Source organism: Solanum dulcamara, chromosome 3 (assembly GCF_947179165.1).
Source record: "Solanum dulcamara chromosome 3, daSolDulc1.2, whole genome shotgun sequence".
Lineage (NCBI taxonomy): Eukaryota > Viridiplantae > Streptophyta > Magnoliopsida > Solanales > Solanaceae > Solanum > Solanum dulcamara.
In genome coordinates this window covers 17,454,331-17,479,493 of record NC_077239.1, presented here as the reverse complement: position 1 = coordinate 17,479,493, position 25,163 = coordinate 17,454,331, and the positions used below count along the sequence as shown (strand labels likewise).

General features: G+C 29.9%; 1 protein-coding gene across 1 annotated transcript; it reads left to right on the top strand.

The window, feature by feature from the left end:
* The first annotated feature begins 20,304 nt into the window (after positions 1–20,304).
* On the top strand, positions 20,305–22,441 carry LOC129882450 (uncharacterized). Its single transcript, XM_055956749.1, has 2 exons — positions 20,305–20,636; positions 20,709–22,441. Exon 2 carries the CDS (start codon positions 20,747–20,749, stop codon positions 22,277–22,279), a length of 1,533 nt encoding a protein of 510 aa, XP_055812724.1. The 5' UTR covers positions 20,305–20,636; positions 20,709–20,746; the 3' UTR covers positions 22,280–22,441.
* The last annotated feature ends 2,722 nt before the right edge of the window (positions 22,442–25,163 follow it).

The window sequence follows — 25,163 nt, the reverse complement described above, 5'->3', positions numbered from 1 at the left end:
ATAGTTCATATCAGATTGGTGGTGAGATCATGTGTTTCGGATCTCTATTAGTTTCATCTTTTACTTTCAGTCATTATTTTTTTTCTAAGACTTATGATGTATCTCAGATTCCTTAGTTGTATTAGATGCTCTTTATACTTATGACACCAGGTTTGGAGAAATTCTTCGTTATACTTCTACAATGCCCTTCAAGGTCATTTTCATACTTTTGCATGTTTTTACTATTTTACCCCTTTCCATAGCTTTCTTTATAGCTCTTATGTGGTGTTGGGATGGGTGGCACACTTCCTAAGGTGTTTGGTTGAGTTTTGAGGTGGTTTGGCCATCTTTGAGGCTTAAAGTTTGAAAGAGTTAACCTTAGTCAGTATCGTAGATTTGGGCATCGTATGAGAATTCCGACAGTTCCATCAACTTCGAAAGGTCCATTTTGGTCTAGAAGTTAGGTTGATTTGGGTTTTGGAGTCTTCATTTTGAGTTTGTGTGATTTATCGTTTTAACTTTTAAGTTTTAGCCAAGTTTGACTCGATCAATATTTTGAGTAAACGTGCTCCGTCAGCGTGGTTAGCTCCAAAATGTCAAGTTTGGTCTAGAAAGACTTTTGGTTTGGTTCCCGAGGTGATCGAAATGAGTTTTAGGTCGTTTGTGTGTTTTGATATACTTTCTCTAGAAAGTGTTGACTTTGGTCAACATTCCAACTAAACAACCTTCGTTGAAAAATTCATCGATTCCATTGAGTTCGGAATGTCATTTCTAGTTTGGTAGCATAGTCCATTTGCGTTCATGGGGTTCCAAATGAATTTCGGACCCTCATCGGAGAAAATCTCAATTATTCAAAGTTTGGCACCAGCTGAACTGCTAATGCAGAAACTTTTGATCTTCGCGTTCGCGATCCAGGGGTCCGCGATCATGAAGGTCTAAGACCTTTGGCATCGCATTTGCATCATTGACCATCGCGATCGTGATGGGCTAACTAGATCAGACCTCGCGATCACGAGGCCCAGATTGCGAATGCGATGAACAAATTCACTGGATTCAGTGAATTAAAAGGCCCGTTTTCAGCAGCTAAGTCCCATTTTGGGACTTAGAAATTTTGGGATTTTGGGAGCTTCTCTTGTCCATTTTCGATCAGTTTTGCTCCGGTGTGTTGGGAATTCTTGCGGGGACGTTTCGAGACCTTTTTTCGTCCTAAAAACCTTGCAAGTTTCACCTAAATTCGTCGTTTCTTTGCTTTTTTGACTAATTTAGGGCTTGAAATTGGTGTGGTTGTTTTGAGCTCTTCCGGTGCTCGGAATGATCCCTTTTGGGGGCATAAGTTCCTTGATATATTTGGAATTTTGTGACAGAGTTACTTTTTTGATTTCGTGTGCGAGTCTCAATATCAAATTTTGACCCAATTTTAGTTTTGTTTTTAATTATAGCAATATGGATATCGTTGATTTTGTTTTGATATTTTCATCAATAATTTGATAGAGTGGCATCGTTTGGAGGCAGCCCAGAAAGGAAAGGCTTAAGTTTAGCGGTTCTGGTGCGGTTCCGGCTTGAGGTAGGTTATGGTTTGCTATTGTTAGACTTGACTTGGTTAGAATTGGTATATTTTGAGTAGTAACGTGTGGTTAGGTTAGTGATTTAGGTGTTGATATCCTATTTAGCATTTTGGAGTCGATGATCATCGATAGTGACTGGTTTGGATTTTAGTCGTTGGAGCCTTAGTCTAGGTGATATCTTGACTTGTTTGCATCACTTAGAATCCTTAGAACTTGCTTGTAAGTGGTTTGAACTCAAGATATCGTGGTTTGACTTGTTTGATTTCGATTGCCCACTTATTGTAAATTTTGGCTTATGCTTGTGTCTTGTTTGCCTTTGATATTGAAATATTGGGTCCGAGGTCGTGCCTTCGATACACCGGAGTCTCAGGTTGGTGATTTGACCGTTTGACAGGATTCTCACTCGGCTTGGGTGATATATGATTTTGGTATACTAATTGCCTTGATTTACCTCATCGATGTTTAAAAACCTTTTTAAAGAATGAATAAATGGTGAGATTAATATCGTGGATTGATGGATAAGTATGAGGAATTTAAGGAATTGTCGGTGATATTTTATTTATGGCATTTCATGCTTGATGAACTTGAGGTATGATTTCGGGCGGCCCTTTTATTGACTTTTGACTACACTTTACTTTATTGATAAGCTCGAGGTGTGAATTTTGGACAGCTCGTTGATACATATTCTAGGTTGTTATTTCGATGTTGATGAGCTTGATGCTCCTTTGGGATATTGATCCATATCCACTACTTTATATTCATGCACTCCTTCGACATTTTTGCGAGTTGAGATTATTAATGTGATTTTCCTGCTTGATTGGATTTATTTGACTACTGTATGATCTTCCTGCACCCTATTTCCTCATAATTATAGTGTATGCTTTTTATATTATTATTGTTAGTATCATCATGCTGCTTATTATGTATTTATTCTTTCTGAGTTCGGTCGGCTTATGATGCTTACTGAGTACCCCATTTTTTGGTACTCACACTGCACTTCTGCATCTTTTTGATGCAACTCCCAGTTCGAGCCACCCCCAGCGCACGCCTAATCATCCATAGCGGTGCTAAATCCGGATTCTGATGAGCTCCCGGCGTTTAGAGACTTGCTGCATTCTCTCTTTTACTCTGACTTTTATTTTGTATTTTGGACAGTCAGTTTTGCATTATATATTTATATATATTGTCAAATTTTGTACTTAGTAGCTCCTGTATAGGTGACACTAGATTCGGAGTTTGGTTTAGTGTTAGTCGTCATTTTTTGTCACTATCGGGCCTTTTGTATATTTTGTATCATATTTACATATTTATACCCTGGCCCGACCTTTCTTTTGTTATATTCTTTTTGCCTCCACTTTCTTATGTTATTAATTATTTAAGTAGATTGAGGTTTTACTTCCGCTTAACTTGGGTTTGGCTTGCCTACTTGAGGATTATAGTAGGCATTATCATGGACCAGATTCGGATCGTGACAACTTTTTTTCTTTTCATTTGTGGCTTGACTTCCCCTTTGGGAGTCTTGTATATGATTTATTGTTCGGCTTATATATCAGGTTGGATTTGGGGATGTATGTCATCATGACTTCGATTTTTGGGTCGTGGCACTATCTCTTCAATAACTTGCAATTGATAAAATGGAAAGAGAAAAGATTGTAATGGAGGTAATTGGTGATAGCATGGAGTGATTTTAGGCAAGAAAAAGGAAAAGAAATCGTGAGGGTGATTGTTTAGAGTGGTGTATCCAGAAAAGTGATAGAAATTAAGAAAAAAAAGAGATTTTTATAATTTTTTGAAATGTTAGGAAATAATAAAAAAGGATTTTTACATAAATGAATTATTTTTAGATTAATAATTACCATTTTTGGGTATTTTTTTTAATTACGGTCTATAGCATATTTATCTTAATTAATAACTAAAATCACCTTATTACCCTCCCCCCCCCGCTCTCTCTTTCCCTCTTTCTACGTGCTTCTTCTCTTTCTTTCTCTCTCTCTCTTTCTCTCTCTTTCTGCATGTTTTCTCTCTCCTTTTTTTCTATCTATTTTTCCTCTTTCTCTTTCTCTTTGTCTTCGCCTTTCTCTTTCTCTCTTTTTTAAATAATACTTAATTAATTATTCTAATTTAAAATTAATTTAAATAGTACCAAAATATTTGAAATTGACATATAATACGTATAATATATTTATATTAAAAATATTTTAATTATATATTGACCACATTCATTGAAAGATGCATATAATATGTATCATATATTGATTTCAAAATATATTATAATTATTGTTTATTATTTCTCCTATTATTTGTGCTAAAATATATTATTGTATTAAAAATATTTTAGTTATATATTCATCGCGTGCATTGAAACATGCCTATAATATATTGAATTCAAAATCTATTATAATTTTTTTTTCTTATTAATGGAATATATTATTATTTTTAAAATATTTTAGTTATATATTTCAACACGTGCATTGAAAATGCATATAATATGTATAATATATTGAATTCAAAATGTATTACAATTAGAATTCAATATTATACATTGTTATGAATTCAATTGTTGTTATTTCAACAAATATAATACATTCCTAACAACGTAAAATAATTTGAATAGTATTAGAATGTTTGAAATTCACACATAATACTCATAATGCATGCATTTGTATTAAAAATATTTTAGTTATATAATTTTCACGTGCATTGAAACATGCCGATAATATGTATAATATATTGAATTCAAAATATATTATACTTATCGTTTATATTTATTTATTTTATTGTGTTAGAAATGCATTATATAAAAATATTTTTGTTATATATTTCACCATATGTGTTGAAACATGTCTATAATATGTATAATATATTGAATTTATTTTTTTTTTCTCTTATTAACGAAGTTAAAATATATTATTATATAAAAAATATATTAGTTATCTATTCACAGTGTGCATTGAAAAATACCTATAATATATAATGTATTACAAGTATAGTTTATATTTTTTAATTTTATTATTAATGTCAAAAAAATCCTCATATTTTCAAAAAAAAATATAAAACATTAATCTTCACCAAACATCCTTAAACATTAAAATAAATAAAATTTTAAAAAGAAAGAGAAAGAGAAAAATGACTCAAGAAAAGAGAAAAGGAAAGAGAGAGAAAATGATGAAAGAAGAATGGAGAGAGAGAGAAAAAAATGACGGAAGAAAAGAGAAGGAGAGAGAAAAATAAAGAGAAAGATCTATTTGTGGTAAGAAAAGTAACGATAATTTGTGTAAGAGTAAAAGATATGTCATAATTCATAAATAAAGTTATACAATATATTATTTATGTAAATTGCCCTAATAAAAAATAGAAAAAAAATTCACATATGACAAACCTTTTGAGCATAATAATTTTATATGAGTATAGTTTTTTTAATTATTTATAATGAAAAATTTATGTTTGTCACTATACAAATACTGTACACGAATCGTATACTGAAATATACAAACACTGTGAATTGTATAGCAAATTATACAAACGTCGAATTGTATAGAGAAATATATAAATGATATACAAAAACTGCGAATTGTATAGTAAATTATATAAATGTTATACCCACGAATTATTTGTATACCAAAATAATTTTTCAAAACTATTTGGATGTTGAGCAAAAAGGCCCAATGATTTTTACATCATATTGCAAGGGATTTTCAGCCCACTTAATTCTTTCAACCCACTCTTAGTATCTGTTGGTTTTCTTCGGTCGATAAAGAACATTTCAAAGTTAAAAGAATACAACATTTTAACAGATCCAATTTTCAGTAATTAGAAATTTGATGGACTGCTTGGATATCAAATATTAATTAATTCAATTCAAATACTTGAGTTCAGCATTCTAAATTATTGGCTTAGTCATCAACACTTGATTGCGTGACTAGTGAAAAATTGAAGTATTAGTCTGAAAAATATTTCAAGTAAAAGAAAAATAGTTTTAAATATATAGAATAAAGTAATTAGTTCACAAAAAATATAGCTATGTTTTTATTTACATAAAAAATAATCAAAAGTCATAGAAAGTATACACTGATTATATAATATAGCTTGTCAAAAGCCATAAAAAATATACATTGACTATACAATATAACTTACATATACATGAGTTATACACTGATTATACGTTATGATATACTTAAAAAGTTGAATATAGTTTAACCATCCGTAGTTTAACTATACATGAAGTATACACTGACTATACATGAAGTATATATTGACTATTCAATATCGATCAACTTAAAATCAGCTCTAAACAGTTTCAAATTTTAGATATGAAATTCTCTCGATATTTTGAGTCTTTTGATATATAATTTGCTCAAAACGATTCATGTTTGAGATAAGTCAAATTTTTAAATCAAGCCAGCTTTGAAACATTAATGATTGATTGATCACGGAGGAAGAAGGAAGGAAAACCGAATGCAACAAAGAGAAAAGGAGGAAGAAGGAGGGAGGAGGAGAAGGAGAAAGAGGAAGAAGCCATTAATAGCTAAAGTGGAAGGAAGAAGAAGAAGCGAATTTGACTAATTTTACATTAGGCCAATTTTTCATAAAGTAAATAACCGAATGACCACTCTCCCTAATTTTCCCAAGAATATTTTGCACTCAAAAGTCAAAAGTAATTTACTTTTACTGACTTCTTCTATGAAGTGAAAACTCATGCTTAAATAACTACAACTTCCAAATACTCTTTGTTAATTGCAACTCCAAATGCTTCTTTTTTTTTCAAACTTCAATCAAATATTATTAAACTGCCATGATTTGTATGGGAAAGAAAAGAATAAAGCAAAATTGGGGCCAACGAGTAGCTATCAAAATTGTGCTGGCAGGACCCCATGAGTTGGACCCATAAAATACTCTTCTTGATCTACTTCCATCCAATTAAAAATGGCAAATTAAGTGTATATTTGTTTAGCTGTACTTTCATTTCATGAATAGCCTATAGTATAAAAGAGACAGCAAATGGAATTCACATGGGATGTTTTCCAATGTTAGTAGTTCCAATAAGTCAAATATTACTTCTTTTTTAGTTCAATGATGTAACATTAATCCAATTTGGTTTTGAACATCACTTCTGAAATAACTTTAGACACTTCAAATGTTATTTTCACACTCATTGTAGAAGCCAAAAAATGGCGTTATATTTCTCAAAACAAAACATTTTCCATTAAAAGCTGAAACAAAAAAACATGACTAAATATTATATTTCTCTAAATTAAAGCATCCAGAGCCGAACCTCTCTTCATCATGGGCCATGGCCTAACTAATGTACAATATGTTTCTCTATCTTGTCTGTTTTTCTTTTTGTGAGAGAAGTTTTTATAAAAAATAATTTACACGTGTATATATATTTTGTGAGCTAGCGTTTTAAAGAATTTTCATATGATCAAGTTTATTAAGTAGACTAGATATGGTTAGCACGGATTCAATACATGTTACTCTTTCAGTCTCAATTTTGTGACACATTTGGAATTTAGAGAATTATTCAAAAAAAATGATGCTTAAATATTCTAATGTTTTTAATAAATGTAACTTATAGTAATTTCTACATAACATTTAAATAATATATATTACTCCTTATGTCTCAATTTACGTGGCACGGATAAAATTTCAAGAATCAACCTAATTTTATATGTTTTTTAAATATTTCAAGTTGTTAATTATTGTAATTTACAGTGCTTTTTACATGATTTTTAAATAATATATGTTACTTTTTTTGTCCCAATTATGTGGCATCAATAGAATTTCAAGAGTCAGTCGAATTTCTTTTATATCTTTTAAAAAGGCAAATAGTTTAAATTGTTAATTATTGTAATTTATATGTTTTTCTTTTACATAATCTTCAAATATTCAAAAGATTAATATATATATATATATAGTACATAAATGCCCTTGACTAAAAGCAGGCATGTCGACTAAGATCATGTTTGGATAGATTTATTTTAAGCATCTTATAAGTTGAAAACTGCCTATAAAAATAAGTTGGTGTAGCCCAACTTATTTTTTTGTCTTACAAGCTGTTTTCAACTTATAAAGTGCTTAAAATAAGTTCATCCAAACAAACCTAATTATTTATTGGGACTTATTTTAAGCACAAAATGACTTTAAGTTAGCCAGTCAAACACTTAAAAAAGCTGAAAACAGCTTATAAGTCAATCCAAATGGAATCTAAGAGGTGTCTGCTTCTAGCCTTCTCTATACAGTAGTAACTCTTTCTATGGTAAAAAAAATTTTAAAAAAAGTAACTATTGATAATGCTAAAAATAATATTTACGCTATCAGACTATCAGTATATATAACAACAATAAGATATTCAGTATAATTTCACAAGTGACGTTTGGAGAGAGTAGAGAGTATACGCAAATCTAATTCCTACCTTGAAAAGTAGAGAGATTTTTTTCAATAGACTATTTGCTCAAGAAAAGACGAATCAAAAGCATATCAAAAAAGAAATAACGAAAGTGACTAAATCATAGCAAAATACTATAAAAAGTACGATAAAGTATTTTAAAGAAATAAAATATATATTAACAACAAATAATGTGATAATGAAAATACAAAAGACAAGATATTAGTAAGTTCAAATGTGGGTTATAGGTTAAAACGCTAAGATTTTTATGTTAATTAGAAAAAGAAAAAACAAAGATTGCGAGAATAACGGCGAGAACAGTTGAGATTAGCACTTTTAGGAAGCAATTAAAATGGGGTAAAAGAAAAAGTAATTGGAGACATTATTCCAAAAATGATGATTCTTGTTGTAGCAAATTAAAATCTATTGCTTTTTCAATGATAATTAATATTCTTCAAACAAAAGTGGACCTCATAATATATGGGTGTCCCCCTTGTTTAGTTGCCCCCAAGAAATTAAGTTTGACAATATGTATATCCCCAAGAAATTAGTCTTTTCTGTTTACCATCCTCTTCAATAGCATTTTACTATAATATGCAAGATTTTTTAGAATCGATATTTTATATTATCTCTTTATAATAATAGTACCTATTAAAGCATACTTGTTATTATAACGATATGTTATTTGTAAAATTATTTCTTTATAATAATATTATTCAAATATTTATTATTTTACAATTATTATAAAGTAGCCTATTATTTATATTTTATTGGAGATATAATTTTAGTAAATTTGTTAAGTTCCGACGAGAAGTTTGGAACATCAAAAACTCTGCAAACTTGGAATAGGAGAAATCAAAAGGTGAAATTGGAGATTTTTTTTCTATTATTCTTGTTTTTTTCATACAGTCTACCTTTTTAATCTTGGGGTGATTTTTAATCTATAATAATCCAATAAAATCTAAATATCAAATATTGGTATAGATGTATAACAACTTATTATTTTAAACCCAACAAAAAGTCTGGACAAATAAGATTATTATAGGAAAGTTTTCTTTTACCTAAATATTTTTTCTTGAAAATTTGGATTTTCGATATAAAACACTAAAACTACATAGCAGTAACTTGAATATGGTGATAAATTGTCCATAAATACATGTATATGGTGATATTTGTTAACCAGGTAGTTTAAAATAATGTTAACAATTTGATTGGTATATTATGCTAGTGATAATCAAAAGATATTAAAATAATAGTCAAAAAAAATAGTTTGATAGAGAAAATTCCACATTAACTTAGTTTTTGAAATTTTTTATAAAATTCAACTAAAAGCCGTACAAGTATTACAAAAATAAAATTATATCAAACATTTCGAGACGTTGTGAAACAGGCTGTTTAACAAGATGCAAATTCCAAATTTAACAATATAGCTCAAACAAACGGTTTATTAAACGGAAATAGGCCTAAAATGCCTTCAAACTATTGAAAATGGTACAAAAAAGCCTCTCATCCATTTATTAGGCCTAAAATGCCATTGACATCTACATTTAGGTCTAAAAATGATTTTCTTTAATAGAAAAAGGCATGAGGGACATTTTTGTACCATTTTCAATAGTTCGAGGGCATTTTAGGTCTTTTTTCGTAATTAGAATTCTGTTAAATAAATTTTGATTTATAACTAATTTTAAATAATTAAATTGTAACCAATAGGTGGCCGCCACGTGTTTAAAATAATTATTCAAATTATTTAATTAAAATTCTGTTAAATAAATTTTGATTTATAATTAATTTTAAATAATTCAATTGTAACCAAATGGCTACCACATGTTTAAAAGTATTATTCAAATTATTTAATTAAAATTATGTCAAAGAAATTTTGATTTATAATTAAAATTATAACCGAATTAAATCAAAATTTCTTAACATATTTTTAATTAAATAATTTGAATAATTTTTTTAAACATGTGGCGGTCATCTATTGGTTACAATTTAATTATTTAAAATTAATTATAAATTAAATTTCTTTAACATATTTTTAATTAAATAATTTGAATATTTTTTTTAAACACGTGGCGGCCATCTATTGGTTATAATTTAATTATTTAAAATTAATTATAAATCAAAATTTATTTAACAGAATTTTAATTACGGAAAAGAGCCTAAAATGCCTTCGAACTATTGGAAATGGTACAAAAATGTCCCTCATGCCCTTTTCCGTTAAAGAAAAGATCATTTTTGGACTTAAAGGTTGATGTTAAGAGCATTTTAGGTCCAATAAATGAATGATGACATTTTTGTATCATTTTCAATAGTTCAAAGATATTTTAAATCCTTTTCTATTTAATAAATGAATGAGTTAGAGTTGAATTTGATCAAAAATAAATAATAAGTCATAATTCAATAAATCAGTTGAGTAAATTTAGATGAACCAAAATAGACTTAAATTCATAAATAATAATCTGCTCAAAATTAAACAAATTACAGAGGAGTATTGAAATTGAAGCAGTGAATAATTTACCTTTTAACCAATTTTTAAATATAATATTATATACACATAATTTAATACTTATATAATTCACCTCGAAAATATCTAGGACTAACCGGTCCCAAAGAATTGTAACGGTCGTGAAGGGACTACCTTTAGCAGTTTGTTTAGACTTTGGAGTTTGGAGTACCCTACATGACCAGACACATCAAAATTCACGAGTCTCATTTTCAGAAACTTTTCTTGCAACTCACATGACTCATAAACTCATTTGTTTCTTACCTTCGTGACAATAATTATTACTTCTTCCCTTCTTATTTATTTATTAAATATTTTTTAATTTAATTTTTTATTTATTTATTAATTTTGACAAATTAAAAAAAGATAATTTTCTTCTTCTTATAATATTCTTAATTTATTAACATTCAGTTAATGTCTTTAAAAAATATAGTGAGTAAATATGTTTAAAACTTTATCAATTAATAAGGATAAAATGATAAACTCACTATACCAATCATTATTTTCTTAATAGGTGTGTCAAGCCAAAACTTGACAAGTAAAAAGAAACGAGGGGAGTAGTAAATTGGCGAAATTTATCAATGGTCATCTAAAGTTGGCTATCATCTTTTACTAAAATATTTTAATTAGAATTTATTTATTTTAAACACTTTATATAGGATTTTGTTCTTTCATTTTAATATTTTTTTGACAATCAACTAAAATTGCATGATGTATATAACATACTCGTGAATGACATGACATAATGACTAATTAAAAAAACCATATGGTATTTGAGTGCAAAATAATACTTTACAAATACATTATTACTTAAAAAATTAATTGGACATAAAATTTAAAAAGGTAAAAAAAATTATGATCTTAAACTATAGATACATGAGATGTATCAAAATGTCATATGATCTTGTGGTATATATGTAAAGACATGTCGTCGTCGTTATTAATAGGCCAATGAAGAAGGAATTTGAGCCAGAAAACTTCGATAGCAACTTTGAAAAATTTGAGCCTAGGTCATACTTGAATGAATTCTAAGTTAAGTGAGGTCTAGGATAACCTTGTGATAAGTGGGGGATCGAATCTGCGTTCTAATTACGTTAGCTAGTAGCTAAGACGATACAGAGCCTTTACAGCTTTACGAAATCGCATTTGGGTGAGTAAAATTCCTGAAATTGGATTTGGCGTGAAAGAAATGATTTAAGACACCATGGGTTGAGAGTGTGTTGTGAAATGAGAGTTTGGAGCTCAAGTTTCGAGCTCTCTATTTTTCGTGCAACCCATTAGAGTTGGAATAATCCTACTAGAGCGGGATAGTCTACTAGAGCGGTATGGTCCCGTTGTGGCAGGACAAAATGAGACTTAAGTCGAGAAAAGACCCCAGAACGATTTATTCCATTCCTGCTTTATTCTTAAAAGACCAGAGCAACCTAGGACTATTTTCTACTGGTTTCCACCCCAATTTATACCAAAGGTAAGTAATTTACTCCCTAAACTTGTTAATTGATTGCTAGAACCCATAAACTATGGTGGGTGATCTTTGAGGGAGGGTTTTGGCTTGAAACTAGCGGTGGGGAGTAGCCCTAGAATGGAGGTTAGGATCATGGGTTTGGCCTAGGATGGAAATTGTGTTATAATTCATATTTATTAGGTCATTTTGTTGATCCTTTGTATGTATTTACTATTTTTGACTAGGAACAAGCGGAATGAACCCAAAAAAGAAAAACTCTTGCACATTAGAGTTGTCAAAGCTTGATTTCGAGGTAAGTGATGATTTGTTTCCCGTATGTGAGTCATGTACTTGCTAAATTACTCCATTGTATGTGTCACGACCCAAGCCTAGGGCCTAGACGTGACATGGCGAATGAGAAACCCGAAAGTACCTCAAACAAGCCTCTTAGCATTCTTTTAGCCTTTCATAGGTAATGATGATAAATAGAGAAGCGGAAATCATAATAATAAATCTTCAACTTACATATGTCCAACAATACCTCTAACTATTAGATTTAATGGGGCTAAGACAAGTTCCTAGCTCACCCTCAATCATAATAGAAGAAATGCCATAATAAAATATCTTAACATATCATAAGCTAGAAAGACAAAGGAGTATTGTTCCCGGAACATGGGAACTCACCAAAAGTAGTCTTCAATGGAATATCAACTAGCCACGTGGAGGAGAACGAGGAGGAGCACCGATCCCTACATGGTGATATCATGTAGGCAAAAGAGTATGTGTTAGTACTTTGAATGTACTAAGTATGTAAGGATGCATGAACATTGAGAAAATATTATAACATTTATGTAATATGGAACATAATGTAATACATGCATAATAAATCATATGGATATCCTTTAAAACATTCATTTTGTGGGAAGCTAACCATAACCGACATTTAAGACCATGCGAGCTATTACATGGAATCCAACATAACCCCCTACGTTGGCCGGGGAGACTACTTGCCAGGTAGAACTCCGTCAACTTCATTCATTTCTTTAACTTTAACTTTAAGGGCTATTTATGGATCCATTAGCCTAAGCCTACAAGGGCTCCTATGTTGGCACATAGTTAATGAGACAAGGGGTTGCTACTAGGATTCCCTTATCGAATCCCACCTCAATGCCTCATTCGGTGCTAAGTCAATCCCACGGAATAGTTTAATACTTCAAAATATTCATAGCATATAACTTGAGAATTCAAACATCATATTCGATAGAATAGCTCATTAAAACATTTGATAATTCAAATATGCAAGAATTGTCCTTATTGCATAAAGAATCCATCATTCATATCATTTCATCATTCTTTCATTTTATAAGACTCCCTTTTTGATCATAGATATTGCTTTCATAAACATTTATTTGGAGTCAAAGCTTTCAAGTCAAACTTTATTAAAAATATAGTAAAACTAGGTGGGTTCAAATCACTTCAACTTGCAAATATGTATGGAAATAAATATACATAAATATTTTGAAATCCATTAATTAAAAATCATGCTTTAAACAACCCACCATGAATTTTAAGAACCTTTAAATAGATAAATAGAGGAATTACTTGTAAACCATCAATTCATACCTATGAAATTATGTTGCATCAAAATAGAGCAATAATCATTTGTTTAACCATGATTCATACTATTAAGTAAAAATAAGAATTTACCATAAGAAAATATTACTTGAAATCAAGATATTTAATTGAAAGAGTTTTTGGACTACATGGGTGGAAGAATTCATGGATAAACATCATATAACTTAGAGTAAAGCTTAAAGAAAATAAATATAATTTATCATATAATCAAAATAATTTAGACATGAGAGTGGAAGGAATACTCTCATTGAAGCCTTACATACCTGGAAACCGAAGCTTTAGTTGGTACCGGAAGACTTAATGAACACTCTTGAGTCCTAGCTTCTCTCCTTGCCGGAACGTTTTGTGTACTACCCGGAATATATGAATCACCGGAATAGTATTTCTTCACTACTAAGAACTAAAACTATATTTGAGAATGTGTATAGAGAGAAGATTTGTTTGAGAAAGCTTGATGAATAAAATGAGGAAATAAGGTGGGTATTTATAGGTGGGAAAGATGACCTAACAATAAATAAAATAATTATAAATAAAAATCTGAAAATTTAGTGGAATATATTGATGTCATGGATGATGTTAAATGGAGGACAATTTATGTCATGAGTGATGTCAAATGTATCTAGATCTTTCTATGGTAGGTGAAATGAGTTATCTTTGATAGAATACTCTTTTTGGGAGCTGCGTTTGACTAAGATAAATTCCTTATTAGGATTTGGTGTCTTCATAAGAATTGTAGATATGGAAGTCTAGTTTCATATCGTTCAAGAATCAACCAATTTGGATAAACCTACAGTGAGATATGATTTTTCTTCTATAAACACTCATTTCCGTAACAGCATCCTACCTTACAAAGATTAATTTATTTGACCTACGTAACCTCCGAATCTTAAAATATAGTCTTAATAAAAGTTGTAGGTAATGATCTTGTGGTTACTCAAAAATTTGAATCACTCAATTTGGATATTTCTATGAAAAGTTATGACCAAAATACAGAGGCTGTATCATGTTTAGGCAAAAATTGAAACATCGTATACAACTTTTTTTTAGGGGATATTACAGTATGCATATGTGTATATGAATAGGGAAGCATGCTATGAATTATGTGAAATGATCGCTTACTGGCCTGACTTATGATAAATTTGTTCTTGGTGATATGATGTTTTACTCTTGATTGTAATTGTGGCTGAATTGTATGTTTGGATCGGGTGTCACGTTCCGACACAAACATTGGATCAGGTGTCACATTTTGACGCACAAATAAGTGTTTGCAGGTCCCATGAGAGGACCTTTATGTGAAATTCCATGATATTGAGATTGATAAAATGTGACCCTATTGATTACTAATTGAGATAAAAATGGTTAAGTTTATTTTGTATATGTGTGCTTACTATATTGGGTCTACTCGTCTATGACTCTCTTACTAGCTAACCGCGTGATCCTACCAGTACACTGTTGACTTTGTGTATTGATACTGCACTTGCTTTGTTTTGTTGAGTATATGACATATTCAACCTGTTGCGGAGAGACCTCGCCTAGAAGATCACTAGCTGCCGAGAGTTCAAGGGTGAGTCATTTCTTACGTGTTACCATGAGCTCTTCCCATCTTGAGTCTTTTTTTTAGGACTTCGGCTTTTAGACAATATTTTGTTATATTTCTTGAGGTTGCATCCTCATTAAGATTTGTTGATAGAATGTTTTGGTACGATGACTATCAGTTCCTAGGTAATTTTCCATATGTTTTGGGTTGTTGGTCAAACTTTGTTGAGTTTATGTTGACTCATCCTTATATTTTCTTGAATTAAGCTGCTTTTGAAATTTTTACACTTCTTATATCTTGTGAATGTTGATAGTTGGACTGTATTAATGATTTTTTCATTGTAGGGTTAATGTGGGACGTCGGATCGAAATCGTGACAATATTTTAAATATATTATATGAAAAATTAAAATTTAGAAGTTGCCTAAAAAGGGAGACACAATCTTTTTTAAATTGAAAAAAAAAATAAGATAAATAAATAGAAATGAAGAGGATATTTTGTCAATAAAATGCTCAAAAAATTACTTGAGGTAATAATTCATAAGTAAGATGACTGGCCTCAAATGTAAAGGATGCCAAATAGAATCCTACCAAAATAAGACTGACAAATAGGATAAGTATTGACAGGACTTGTTGAAAATTGTTACACTATTCATTATTGTCTTTTTATTTTTTCTGAAATGTATTTGTAGAAGTGGGGATATTGTATTATTTTTTTTTCGACTGAAAGGACATTATAGTTCACTGCTAAGTTTCATTTTTAAATAAATAAACCATGTCCAAACATATTGTCATTTAAACAATCTATGTGAGTAGCTAACTACAGAGTTGAATTTATTTTTACCAGCAATAAATCAGTTTAAAAGTGCTTCTTCTTTTTCTTTGTAGTAGTTAAAGTTAAAATTGGTTGAAATGAGGTTGGATTTTTCTAGTAATAATGTTAAAATCGTTGATACAACTAAGGCACACAATTTAAGGTTCTTCCAAATATATTTTATTTGGCACCTATACTAAAATTAATAGAAATCTTTAAAAAAGTCAATGCAATAAAATACATTCCTAACAAAAATAATAATTGTATCATGTCAATATAAATTAGTAAGTAAAATAAATCGGAAGGGTATGTTATGTGGCATACACAAGCGTGTTTGTCAAGCCAATTGACATTGAAGGTCATACCTTTCTTTATGGTGGGAAAGTAAAGTTTTGTGCAAAAAATAATCCTTTTCATATGGCTTGAAATCATTTACGTGCCCCAATTTTGCTGTAAAATCAAATTTTCCTTTTAATTTTAAAAAATAACTCTTCTTCTTCTTTTTTTTCTTTCTATTTGGCTTTGTAATGTTTATTCTACCTTTAGATTAACAATTTTTATCTTCTTTTTTCTGTACTTCTTTAAAATTATAATATTTTTTTTGTTTAATTTATAAAAATAAAACTTCTAACCAAAATATAAAATTTCATCCAAAAAAATAAAAGTGAGAAATATTGATTGAGTATATAAGCTAATAATGTTGTTCTATAATGAAATAGATGAAAAAAATACAATAAAACAATTTTATTAATTTTAACATAATTTATAATGTGATAACCTTAAAAACATATTTTGATGCAGGTAATACAAAAATAATTAATAAAAATAAATATATCTCATAATATTTTTTTTAAAAAACTATCGATTTATATTGTAAATAAATTTAAATTATAATTTAAAAAATATTTCATTAGTGACAATGAAAATTCATTTATGTACCTATAGAATAGAGAATAAGAGATATACATAATATATAAGCATGCTCTTTAACTTGGGTTCAGAAAGCATCTATGTCCTCAAACTTTGGTGTGCACAAGAAGACACATAAATTTGTAGAAAGTTGAACAAGTAGCACATGCGTTCAACATGACAATTTGCGTAAGATACACTCGGACTGATTTGTATTATGCCATGTAGGACACATGTTATGCAATGTGTAGTATGCGTCTACTTGTTCAAATTTTATATAAGTTCAAGTGCCTACTTATGCGAATCCAGAGTTACAGACTATAGATGTGAACCGAAAAACTCAACTTTTTGGGCGGAATAAATCTTATGTGCCCCCCCCCCCCCTCCACACTCTATCTCTCTATAAAAAAGCCCGCGCGGAGTGCTAAACTACTAATGTCGTGGTAAAGATTAGACCTCATAATATCAGTGAAGGTAAGGTTTCATATGTGTTAACTGAGGCTAAGCTAAAGACTACATTAATGTGTTTTATTTCTAAGAGATGAGTGGAATTTAAATATTCATGCACAATAATACATACATACGTACGTATTTAATGCATGTATTATAAAATAACAAAAAATATCTTTTTAACATTAAAATTTGCAATAAAATTATAAAACGATTATTATTCTACTTATAGTGTTAATGAACTTAAATAAAAATTTATAAATATGTAGATTTAAAAAATAAAAATTTATATATATTATATTAAAAAATAAAAGATTAAAAATAACAAGGATAAAATAGGTTAATTATATTTAGAAAAATTTAATTGTTAAACGAAAATTGATTTTTGGCCATTTTATAATATCTCTGAATCTCACAAGCAACCAAATTATAATCTTGTATTTTGTGCTATCATTACGGAGTCTACTAGAAGATATCGTTGATCCCTTGCAAGATGTCCCCGTCATCCATCCTTTTCTCCATTCGGTATTTGGTAAGTTTTTAACTACTCCATTAAATATGGATTTGTAACTGTATTGATATTTTTACTCTTTCTAATTTTATAATAACATCCTTTGACGAATAAATAGATTAAAATTGAATAATTATAGAATAGCTCTCAAATCACTAGTGGTTTTATATATGGAGCAAATAAAGAGACAAAGGTTAAATTTGTTGTTCCTCTTGTTTAAGATAAACATACATAATTAGTTTTTAAAATTCATGCAAAATAATTCTACATAATAGAAAAAAGAATGGCGTTAAATCCGGGTTTGCCGTAAACTATGGGAACTGAGTGGGCCCATATCAATCTGTGGTAAATTCTGTTTCATGTTCTCTACAATTTGTCACTTATTATTTATTGCCAACATAATATGACACGTTAGTGCAAACCAGAGAATAATCAATCATTACATAATGACAGTTTAGAAATTTATACAGTGAGGTAATAGTGCATTATGTTACACAGTTTTTCTAAAAAAAGATTAGAATTAAAATAAATGTGTAAAATTGTTTTTATACAGACTACAGTAGTAGTTATTGTAATAATTATGAACTATTGTTATTTTGTTTGGACAAAAAAAATTAATTATTTTTATTTCATTTGAATAGAAAAGTTAAATCGACTATAAAAAAGACATAATATGATAAATATTTGAAACATATATATTTCTATAACGAGTCACTCTCCTCCTCTTATCTTCTTTAATTAGCAGTATTAGTGTAGTATCTTATTCTTATAATTTTTATTACTACTTGTTATTTATTTAATTGGTTTATCTTACTGTTTGTTGTGACTCTCCTACTCTAATTGTTTTCTACTATCAATAGAAATGGAAGGAGTACTATTTTATTATAAAGTTTGGAGGATTATTTGGATTTGGTTTAGTTTGATTTACATTTTTAAGAATTGATAATATTCAATTTGATTTCATTTTGTCAAAAAATAGAAGAAATCGGTCCACAAATTATATTCATATTTTTTATAATGATTATAGGTAAATATTATTTTTAGGAATAATTTTAAATATCTTACATATATTTTCATCAAAGTTTATTTATAATTTTTTTTATGAAAGGAAAAAAGCCCAAGAGTGAGCATTTATTTTGTTGGTTTTATGTTGTAGATGAGTGTTTATTTACATTAAATTCAGTAATCGAAAGTTTATAATACTAGCCGTTGTAACTATTTTTTATTTTGAATTAATTATTTTTTAAAATTTTTGTGTATGATTAATAACCAAATAATCAAACTAAAATCGATAACAATCAAATCGATATATATATATATATATATATATAATTTGATTTTAACAAAGTTAATTTAAAAATCAATTAAATTATTTAATTTTAATTTTTATCAATAATCGATCCAAATCAATCCATGAACAACCCTACCAACTGATATTATAATTCTTTTTGATATATTGGTGATTTTGACATCTTTCTACTTTTTATTATGGGATGTCTTAATTTTACAAGAGAGTTATTTATATTGAACTCTAGTAAGTTAATCAATGTATTACTACTAACTACTAACAATCTTTCTCTTCTAGAATGGATTTAATAATATGCATTGAATGGGTGCAACTATTTTTTATTCCATATAACAAGATTACTTAAAGCCAATCCAAGTAACTATCTCTAATAAATGCATATTCTTGAGCATTCCATTTATTTTTTAACTTGAGCATTCCATTTATTATAGTTAACATTATGTACAGTATAGTCCATATATAATAATTTTTTTTTAAAAAGTAGTAAAGCAAAGAGAGGGAAAAAAAAAAGGCAGCCAATCATTAAAAGGAATCCGTTTCCTTTCCGCGTCCAATAATTAATGCTTAACCAAAAGGAAAGCAAAATAAATAAAATGAAGACGTATATGACTTGAATATGAGCTGGCATAAGCATCTGAATATGGACAAAACTGTAATTTTCAACCCCAAGCTTACTTATAAACCGTGTGGTCAATTTATAAGTGCATTTGAATTGTGAACATGCTTAATTGATAATTAAAGTTAACAAGATATATATATATATTATTAATTATTAATTAATTAATTTAGTTTTTAATGGTTCATACTTTTATTTAATTAATAAGAAAATGTTCAAATATATAATATATATACACGATTTTCAAAAAAAGAGGCTAATTTGTGTTATCTATGATAGAAAAATAATATTAATAAAATATTAAAATTATTATTATATAATAGAGTAAAATAGTAATTTCTATAATTTTATTAAGCTATCTCTTTAGTTATCAACTAAAATCATAAAATTAAAAACAGAACCAATAAACAAATTTAGAAAAACATTTATCATCCGTTAATTCAATATTAATAAACAAATGGAGTAATATATTTTTGAGATTCGATTTATTAGTTAAATTGATTTTTTCGAAAAGTCAAACCCGAACCCTTTTCGAAGTAAGTTTACCCAAAAACCACTCGGCAACCCGACCCGACCTAAATACTCTTCCTCTTCACAGTTCACACGCCTTTCTTATCTCCAACCCCTGCGGCCTGCCTGCATAAACTCACTTTCTCCATTCTCTCTCTCTTTCTATTACAAAATTACAGTTTTTCTTGCATTTTGCTCTCTCTCTCTCTCTCTCTCTCTCTCTCTGCATATCCCAAATAATCAATTTTTCAAGAATTGGGTTTCTTTGAATCTCAATAATCCCTTTGAAACAACAACAAAAAATTGATTTTGTGTTTGGGATTGCATGAAGAAATATATGAAAGAGTGAATTTAGCCTGCAAAAATGTTGGGCTCTTATACTGCTTTTGCTCATCTCCTTATGCCCTTTTCAAAACCTATGTCTCATCGTTCTCTCATTGGTGGTAATCATACCTCTGCTCGTTTCTGTTCCCGGTAATCCCTTCTCAGAAAACCCCTCTCCTCTCCAATTTTGGTTTTCTTTACACTCACAAAAATACTTTGTAGGTAATTGATTTTTGTTAAGTAAAAAAGGAGTGATTTTGATGGATCATAGTACGGGGAAGCCGGGATTTTTTAGGAATGTTTTGGTACGTTTATGCCTTTTTTGTGTTGTGATTGTCTGTTGTCGGTTTGCTTATGTGGTCACTCTCAAAGGGGAAACTTGTGACCTGGGTGATTTTTGTTTCTTCTCTTTGCCGGAAAATCTGAATGTTATTTCCGGCGTCGGACAGCTGGCTGAGTCTGTATCAGCGGTCATGACCACCGAGGATGCCGGAAAATCTGCTCCGGCTAAGCCCAAACTTCCCGATCTATGGGCGGATAAAGATTTCCAAAAGTCGGCCCAATTTTTTTCTTCGGTGTTTCAGGATCTTGTTGCAGAGGGGTTTTTGAACCCAAATTCGAAAGCCCTTTGCGTTGAAACGCCGATGGGTGCTGATGTTTTTGCGTTGAGGGAAATTGGGGTTACAGATTCAGTTGGGATTTACAAGAAAGGTTCAAAGCCTTTGGTGATTACAGGTAAAGCTGTTAAACAACCCTTTGAAGATGATACATTTGATTTCATATTTTCCGGTGCCGGAATGATCGATAAGTCACTGAAACCGGGAGATTTCGCGGCGGAGATTTGTCGGACTCTGAAACCCGAAGGGTTTTTGGTTGTCCATACAGGTTCTAATGATGCGTACAGTTTCAATTCATTCCTTCATTTGTTTAATTGTTGTACATTGATAAAGTCTAGGAATATTGATGGTTTTGATTCAACTATTCGTGAGATTGTTATGAAAAAGGATATATTTGTCGACCAAAAAGTGAGTGATTTCAACAACAATTGTCGTCATGTTCCGGATTATAAAATGAAACTGATTAAAAATGCTGAACCTTTGATTAAAGAGGAACCTAAGAAACCATGGATTACACTTAAGAAGAATGCACAGAGCATAAAGTACTTGTCGTCCATGGCGGATATTAGTTTTAAGCAGAGGTATGTGTATGTTGATGTTGGTTCAAGGAGTTATGGTTCAAGCATTGTGAGTTGGTTCAAGAAACAGTATCCTAAGCAAAACAAGACCTTTGAGATATATGCTGTTGAGGCTGACAAGACTTTCCATGGGCAGTATAAGGGGAAAAAAGGAGTTACTTTGTTGCCATATGCAGCTTGGGTGAGGAACGAGACGTTGTCGTTTGAGATTAATCAAGATCCGGGTCATAAAGATGTGGCGAAAGGGAGAGGTATGGGAAGAATTCAACCTGTTGAATCTTCTAGTGAATCTGCAAGTGAGGTGGATGTTATCCAAGGTTTTGACTTTGCTGAATGGTTGATGAGCGCGGTATCGGAGAAGGATTATGTGGTGATGAAGATGGATGTTGAGGGTACTGAATTCGATTTGATACCAAGATTGATTGAAACAGGAGCAATTTGCTTGATTGATGAAGTATTTCTTGAATGCCATTACAATAGGTGGCAGAAATGCTGCCCTGGGGAGAGGTCTTCAAAGTATCAGAATACCTATGGCCAGTGTTTGGATCTCTTCACTTCTCTAAGAGAAAGTGGAGTTCTTGTTCATCAATGGTGGTGATCATCAATAATCCAGTCTAGTTTCCCTAGCTTTAGTTTTCTTATCTTTGTAGTTCTTACACAACAGGTCAAAAATTCTGTTTTTTTTACTTCAAATTTTCATCTGTATGTACTGCTTGTTCCATATAAAGAATTACGTTCAATTCGTTTGCTTCTACAACAACATTTGTGATTAAAAACTATGGCTTATGATCATGTGTTAGCATATATATATATATATAGATATATAATACTTGAAGTAAAGCTTATGGAAGATATTCCTTTTCAATTACAACAGGTTAAAATTGTCATGGATTATGAAGTAAGATTGTTGTCCTAATACCTTGTTCCCCATTTCAATTACTACAGGTTAAAATGGTCTTCATGTTCTTGTTCAAGTCGAGGATCCTCATGAAGTATCTCCGAGCTACATTACTAGAATAACTTCAACAACAACAACAACCCAGTGAAATTCCACAACGTGGGGTCTAGGGAGGGTAAAGTGTACGCAGATTTTACTCCTACCAAGGTAGGACGGCTGTTTTCGAGAGACCCTTGGTTCAATAGATGCATAAAAAGAGGTCTTCGAAGTATATAAATTAATCAGTGACCTGTAGTAAATAAACTTTCAAAAGCGCAATATTCAGATGTGCATTCAGATTCAGATGTTTTAATCACAGTAAGAACAAATGAGACCTTAAAGAATTCGAGGGTTGGACACTTGTTTGAAGAAATAAGCTTTGCTTGCTTCCCTCAATTACGTAAATTAGTAATCTTCTGCTTCCAGATTAGATTGTTTATACAGAAAGGAAAATGACTCCTTCCACGTTGTTCCTGACTTGTTTGGTTTCATTAACATTGATGTTAAATCTCTATTTTCATTGTCATAAAAGAAAATATAGCTTTTTTAGACTCAATTTCACTTATTTATTTTTAAGACGGACAATCAATGAATCATAAGAATGATCATGATATTCAAACGAGAGAGCAGTGTCAAATGCAAACATGGATCCAGAATTTTAAATTAGTAAATGTAAAACTTCTTATAGTATTTTTAAAAGAAGCAATCCCCAATGTTGTGTAAATACGTTCATCTTTCATAGAGTTAAACTTGTATAAAATCGAATACAATTTTCATTATACTATGAAATAGCAAACCAAACCTATAAAGTGAACGGAAAACAGTCACAAAAATAGCGAGAGAAAGTAAAGTAAAACGGCCGAATTGAGGGCTTAATGGTGTGATTAGGCAATCAAATTGAGTCTACTTTTGACAAAATTGTTTAACGTTGTATGAATGAAGTTCATGTATGTTTGCCTCAAGTTTAGATAATAATTATCGGTTTTCAGTTAATTTTGCCCGAATTCAGTCATATATTGTTGAACTTTTTAATTTTTTTTTGGTCTAATTTCAATCATTTTTATTTGCAGTCATATGTGCATGAATTTTGAATAGAAATAACTGAAGTTTAGTCATATGAAATTTTAAACATTTTGTCTAAAGTTAAATTTTATCAAAACTGACTTCAGACACTAAGAGATTGTTTGATAGGATGCATGAGAAAAAAATAATTCATGCATTAGTTATATACTTTTTATGTGGTATTATGTTATAACTAATACATATGAAATCATGGTATTAGCAATGCAATGAATTTTGATAAATGCATTAGCATAATTAAAAATAGGAATTTTTACATTAATAAATATTTTTAGATTAATTATTACACTTTTTGAGTACTTTTTTTTAATTACAATCTATAGCATAATTTAACTTGAAATCACTCATTGCTCCCCTCATCTCCCTCCTCCTCTAACTCCTCATCTGTCTTCTTCTCCGACCAACCTCTCCGGAGATGGCTTCTCCGACAAATAAAACAACAAATAATAACCACCCCGACTCTCATTTTTCGTTCTCAGCTTCATACCATACTCAACAACAACAAACAACAAATAACCAAATCGAAAAATTATCAAATTCCAACAAAAAACTAGGAGCTCCGGCGAGCTCATGAAAATCGGCGATGTTTAGTATCTATTCTTCTTTCTCTTTTACGTTAAGTTTTATTTTATTTTTCAATTTGTAACTATTAAAAGAAGATTGTAGTTTCTATGTTCATTGCTTAAGTAGAAGTATAGAACATAAAATAGATGGTGTTGTTAGATCTAAACAGAACATTGATGGTGTTCGTTGATTTGATAAGCTTCATAGAAATCGACGTTTAGATCTGATCGAAAAATTCTCTATGTCGTTTAGATATGGTGGTGGTGTTTGGACCAAAACAATTTGGGAAAAGGGAGTTTGGTGGTTGCGGGTAGACTGCGTGGTGATTTGTTTTGAGATTGGCTTGAATTTCTGATAGTTCGATGGTGGTCTGGTGGTGGTAAATCATTGGAGAAGAAGAGGTGCATCTTTGAAAATTTGTATTACAATTGTATTAAAAGTATATTAAATATAAACGATAGTTATAATACAATTCGGATTCAATTTTATATATTGTTATGAATTTGATTATTGTTATTACAAAATAAATATAATATATTTCTAACAACGTAAACTAATTTAAATAGTTTTTAAATATTTGAAATTCACATATAATACTTATAATACATTTGTATTAATATGTTTTAATTATATATTCACCACGTGCTTTGAAATATGCCTATAATATATATAATATATTGAATTCCAAATATTTTACAATAGTTGTTATTTTCCCCCTCCTATTAGTGGTGTTAAAAGTGCATTATACCTGAATTTAAAATAGTCAAATACAATTCAAATTAGTTTATATATTATAGATGTATATATAGTTGTATTAAATATAAACTATAGTTGTAATATAATTCGTATTCAATATCTGTAACGACCCAAGCTAGACCCTAGATGCGACACGGCGAATAAG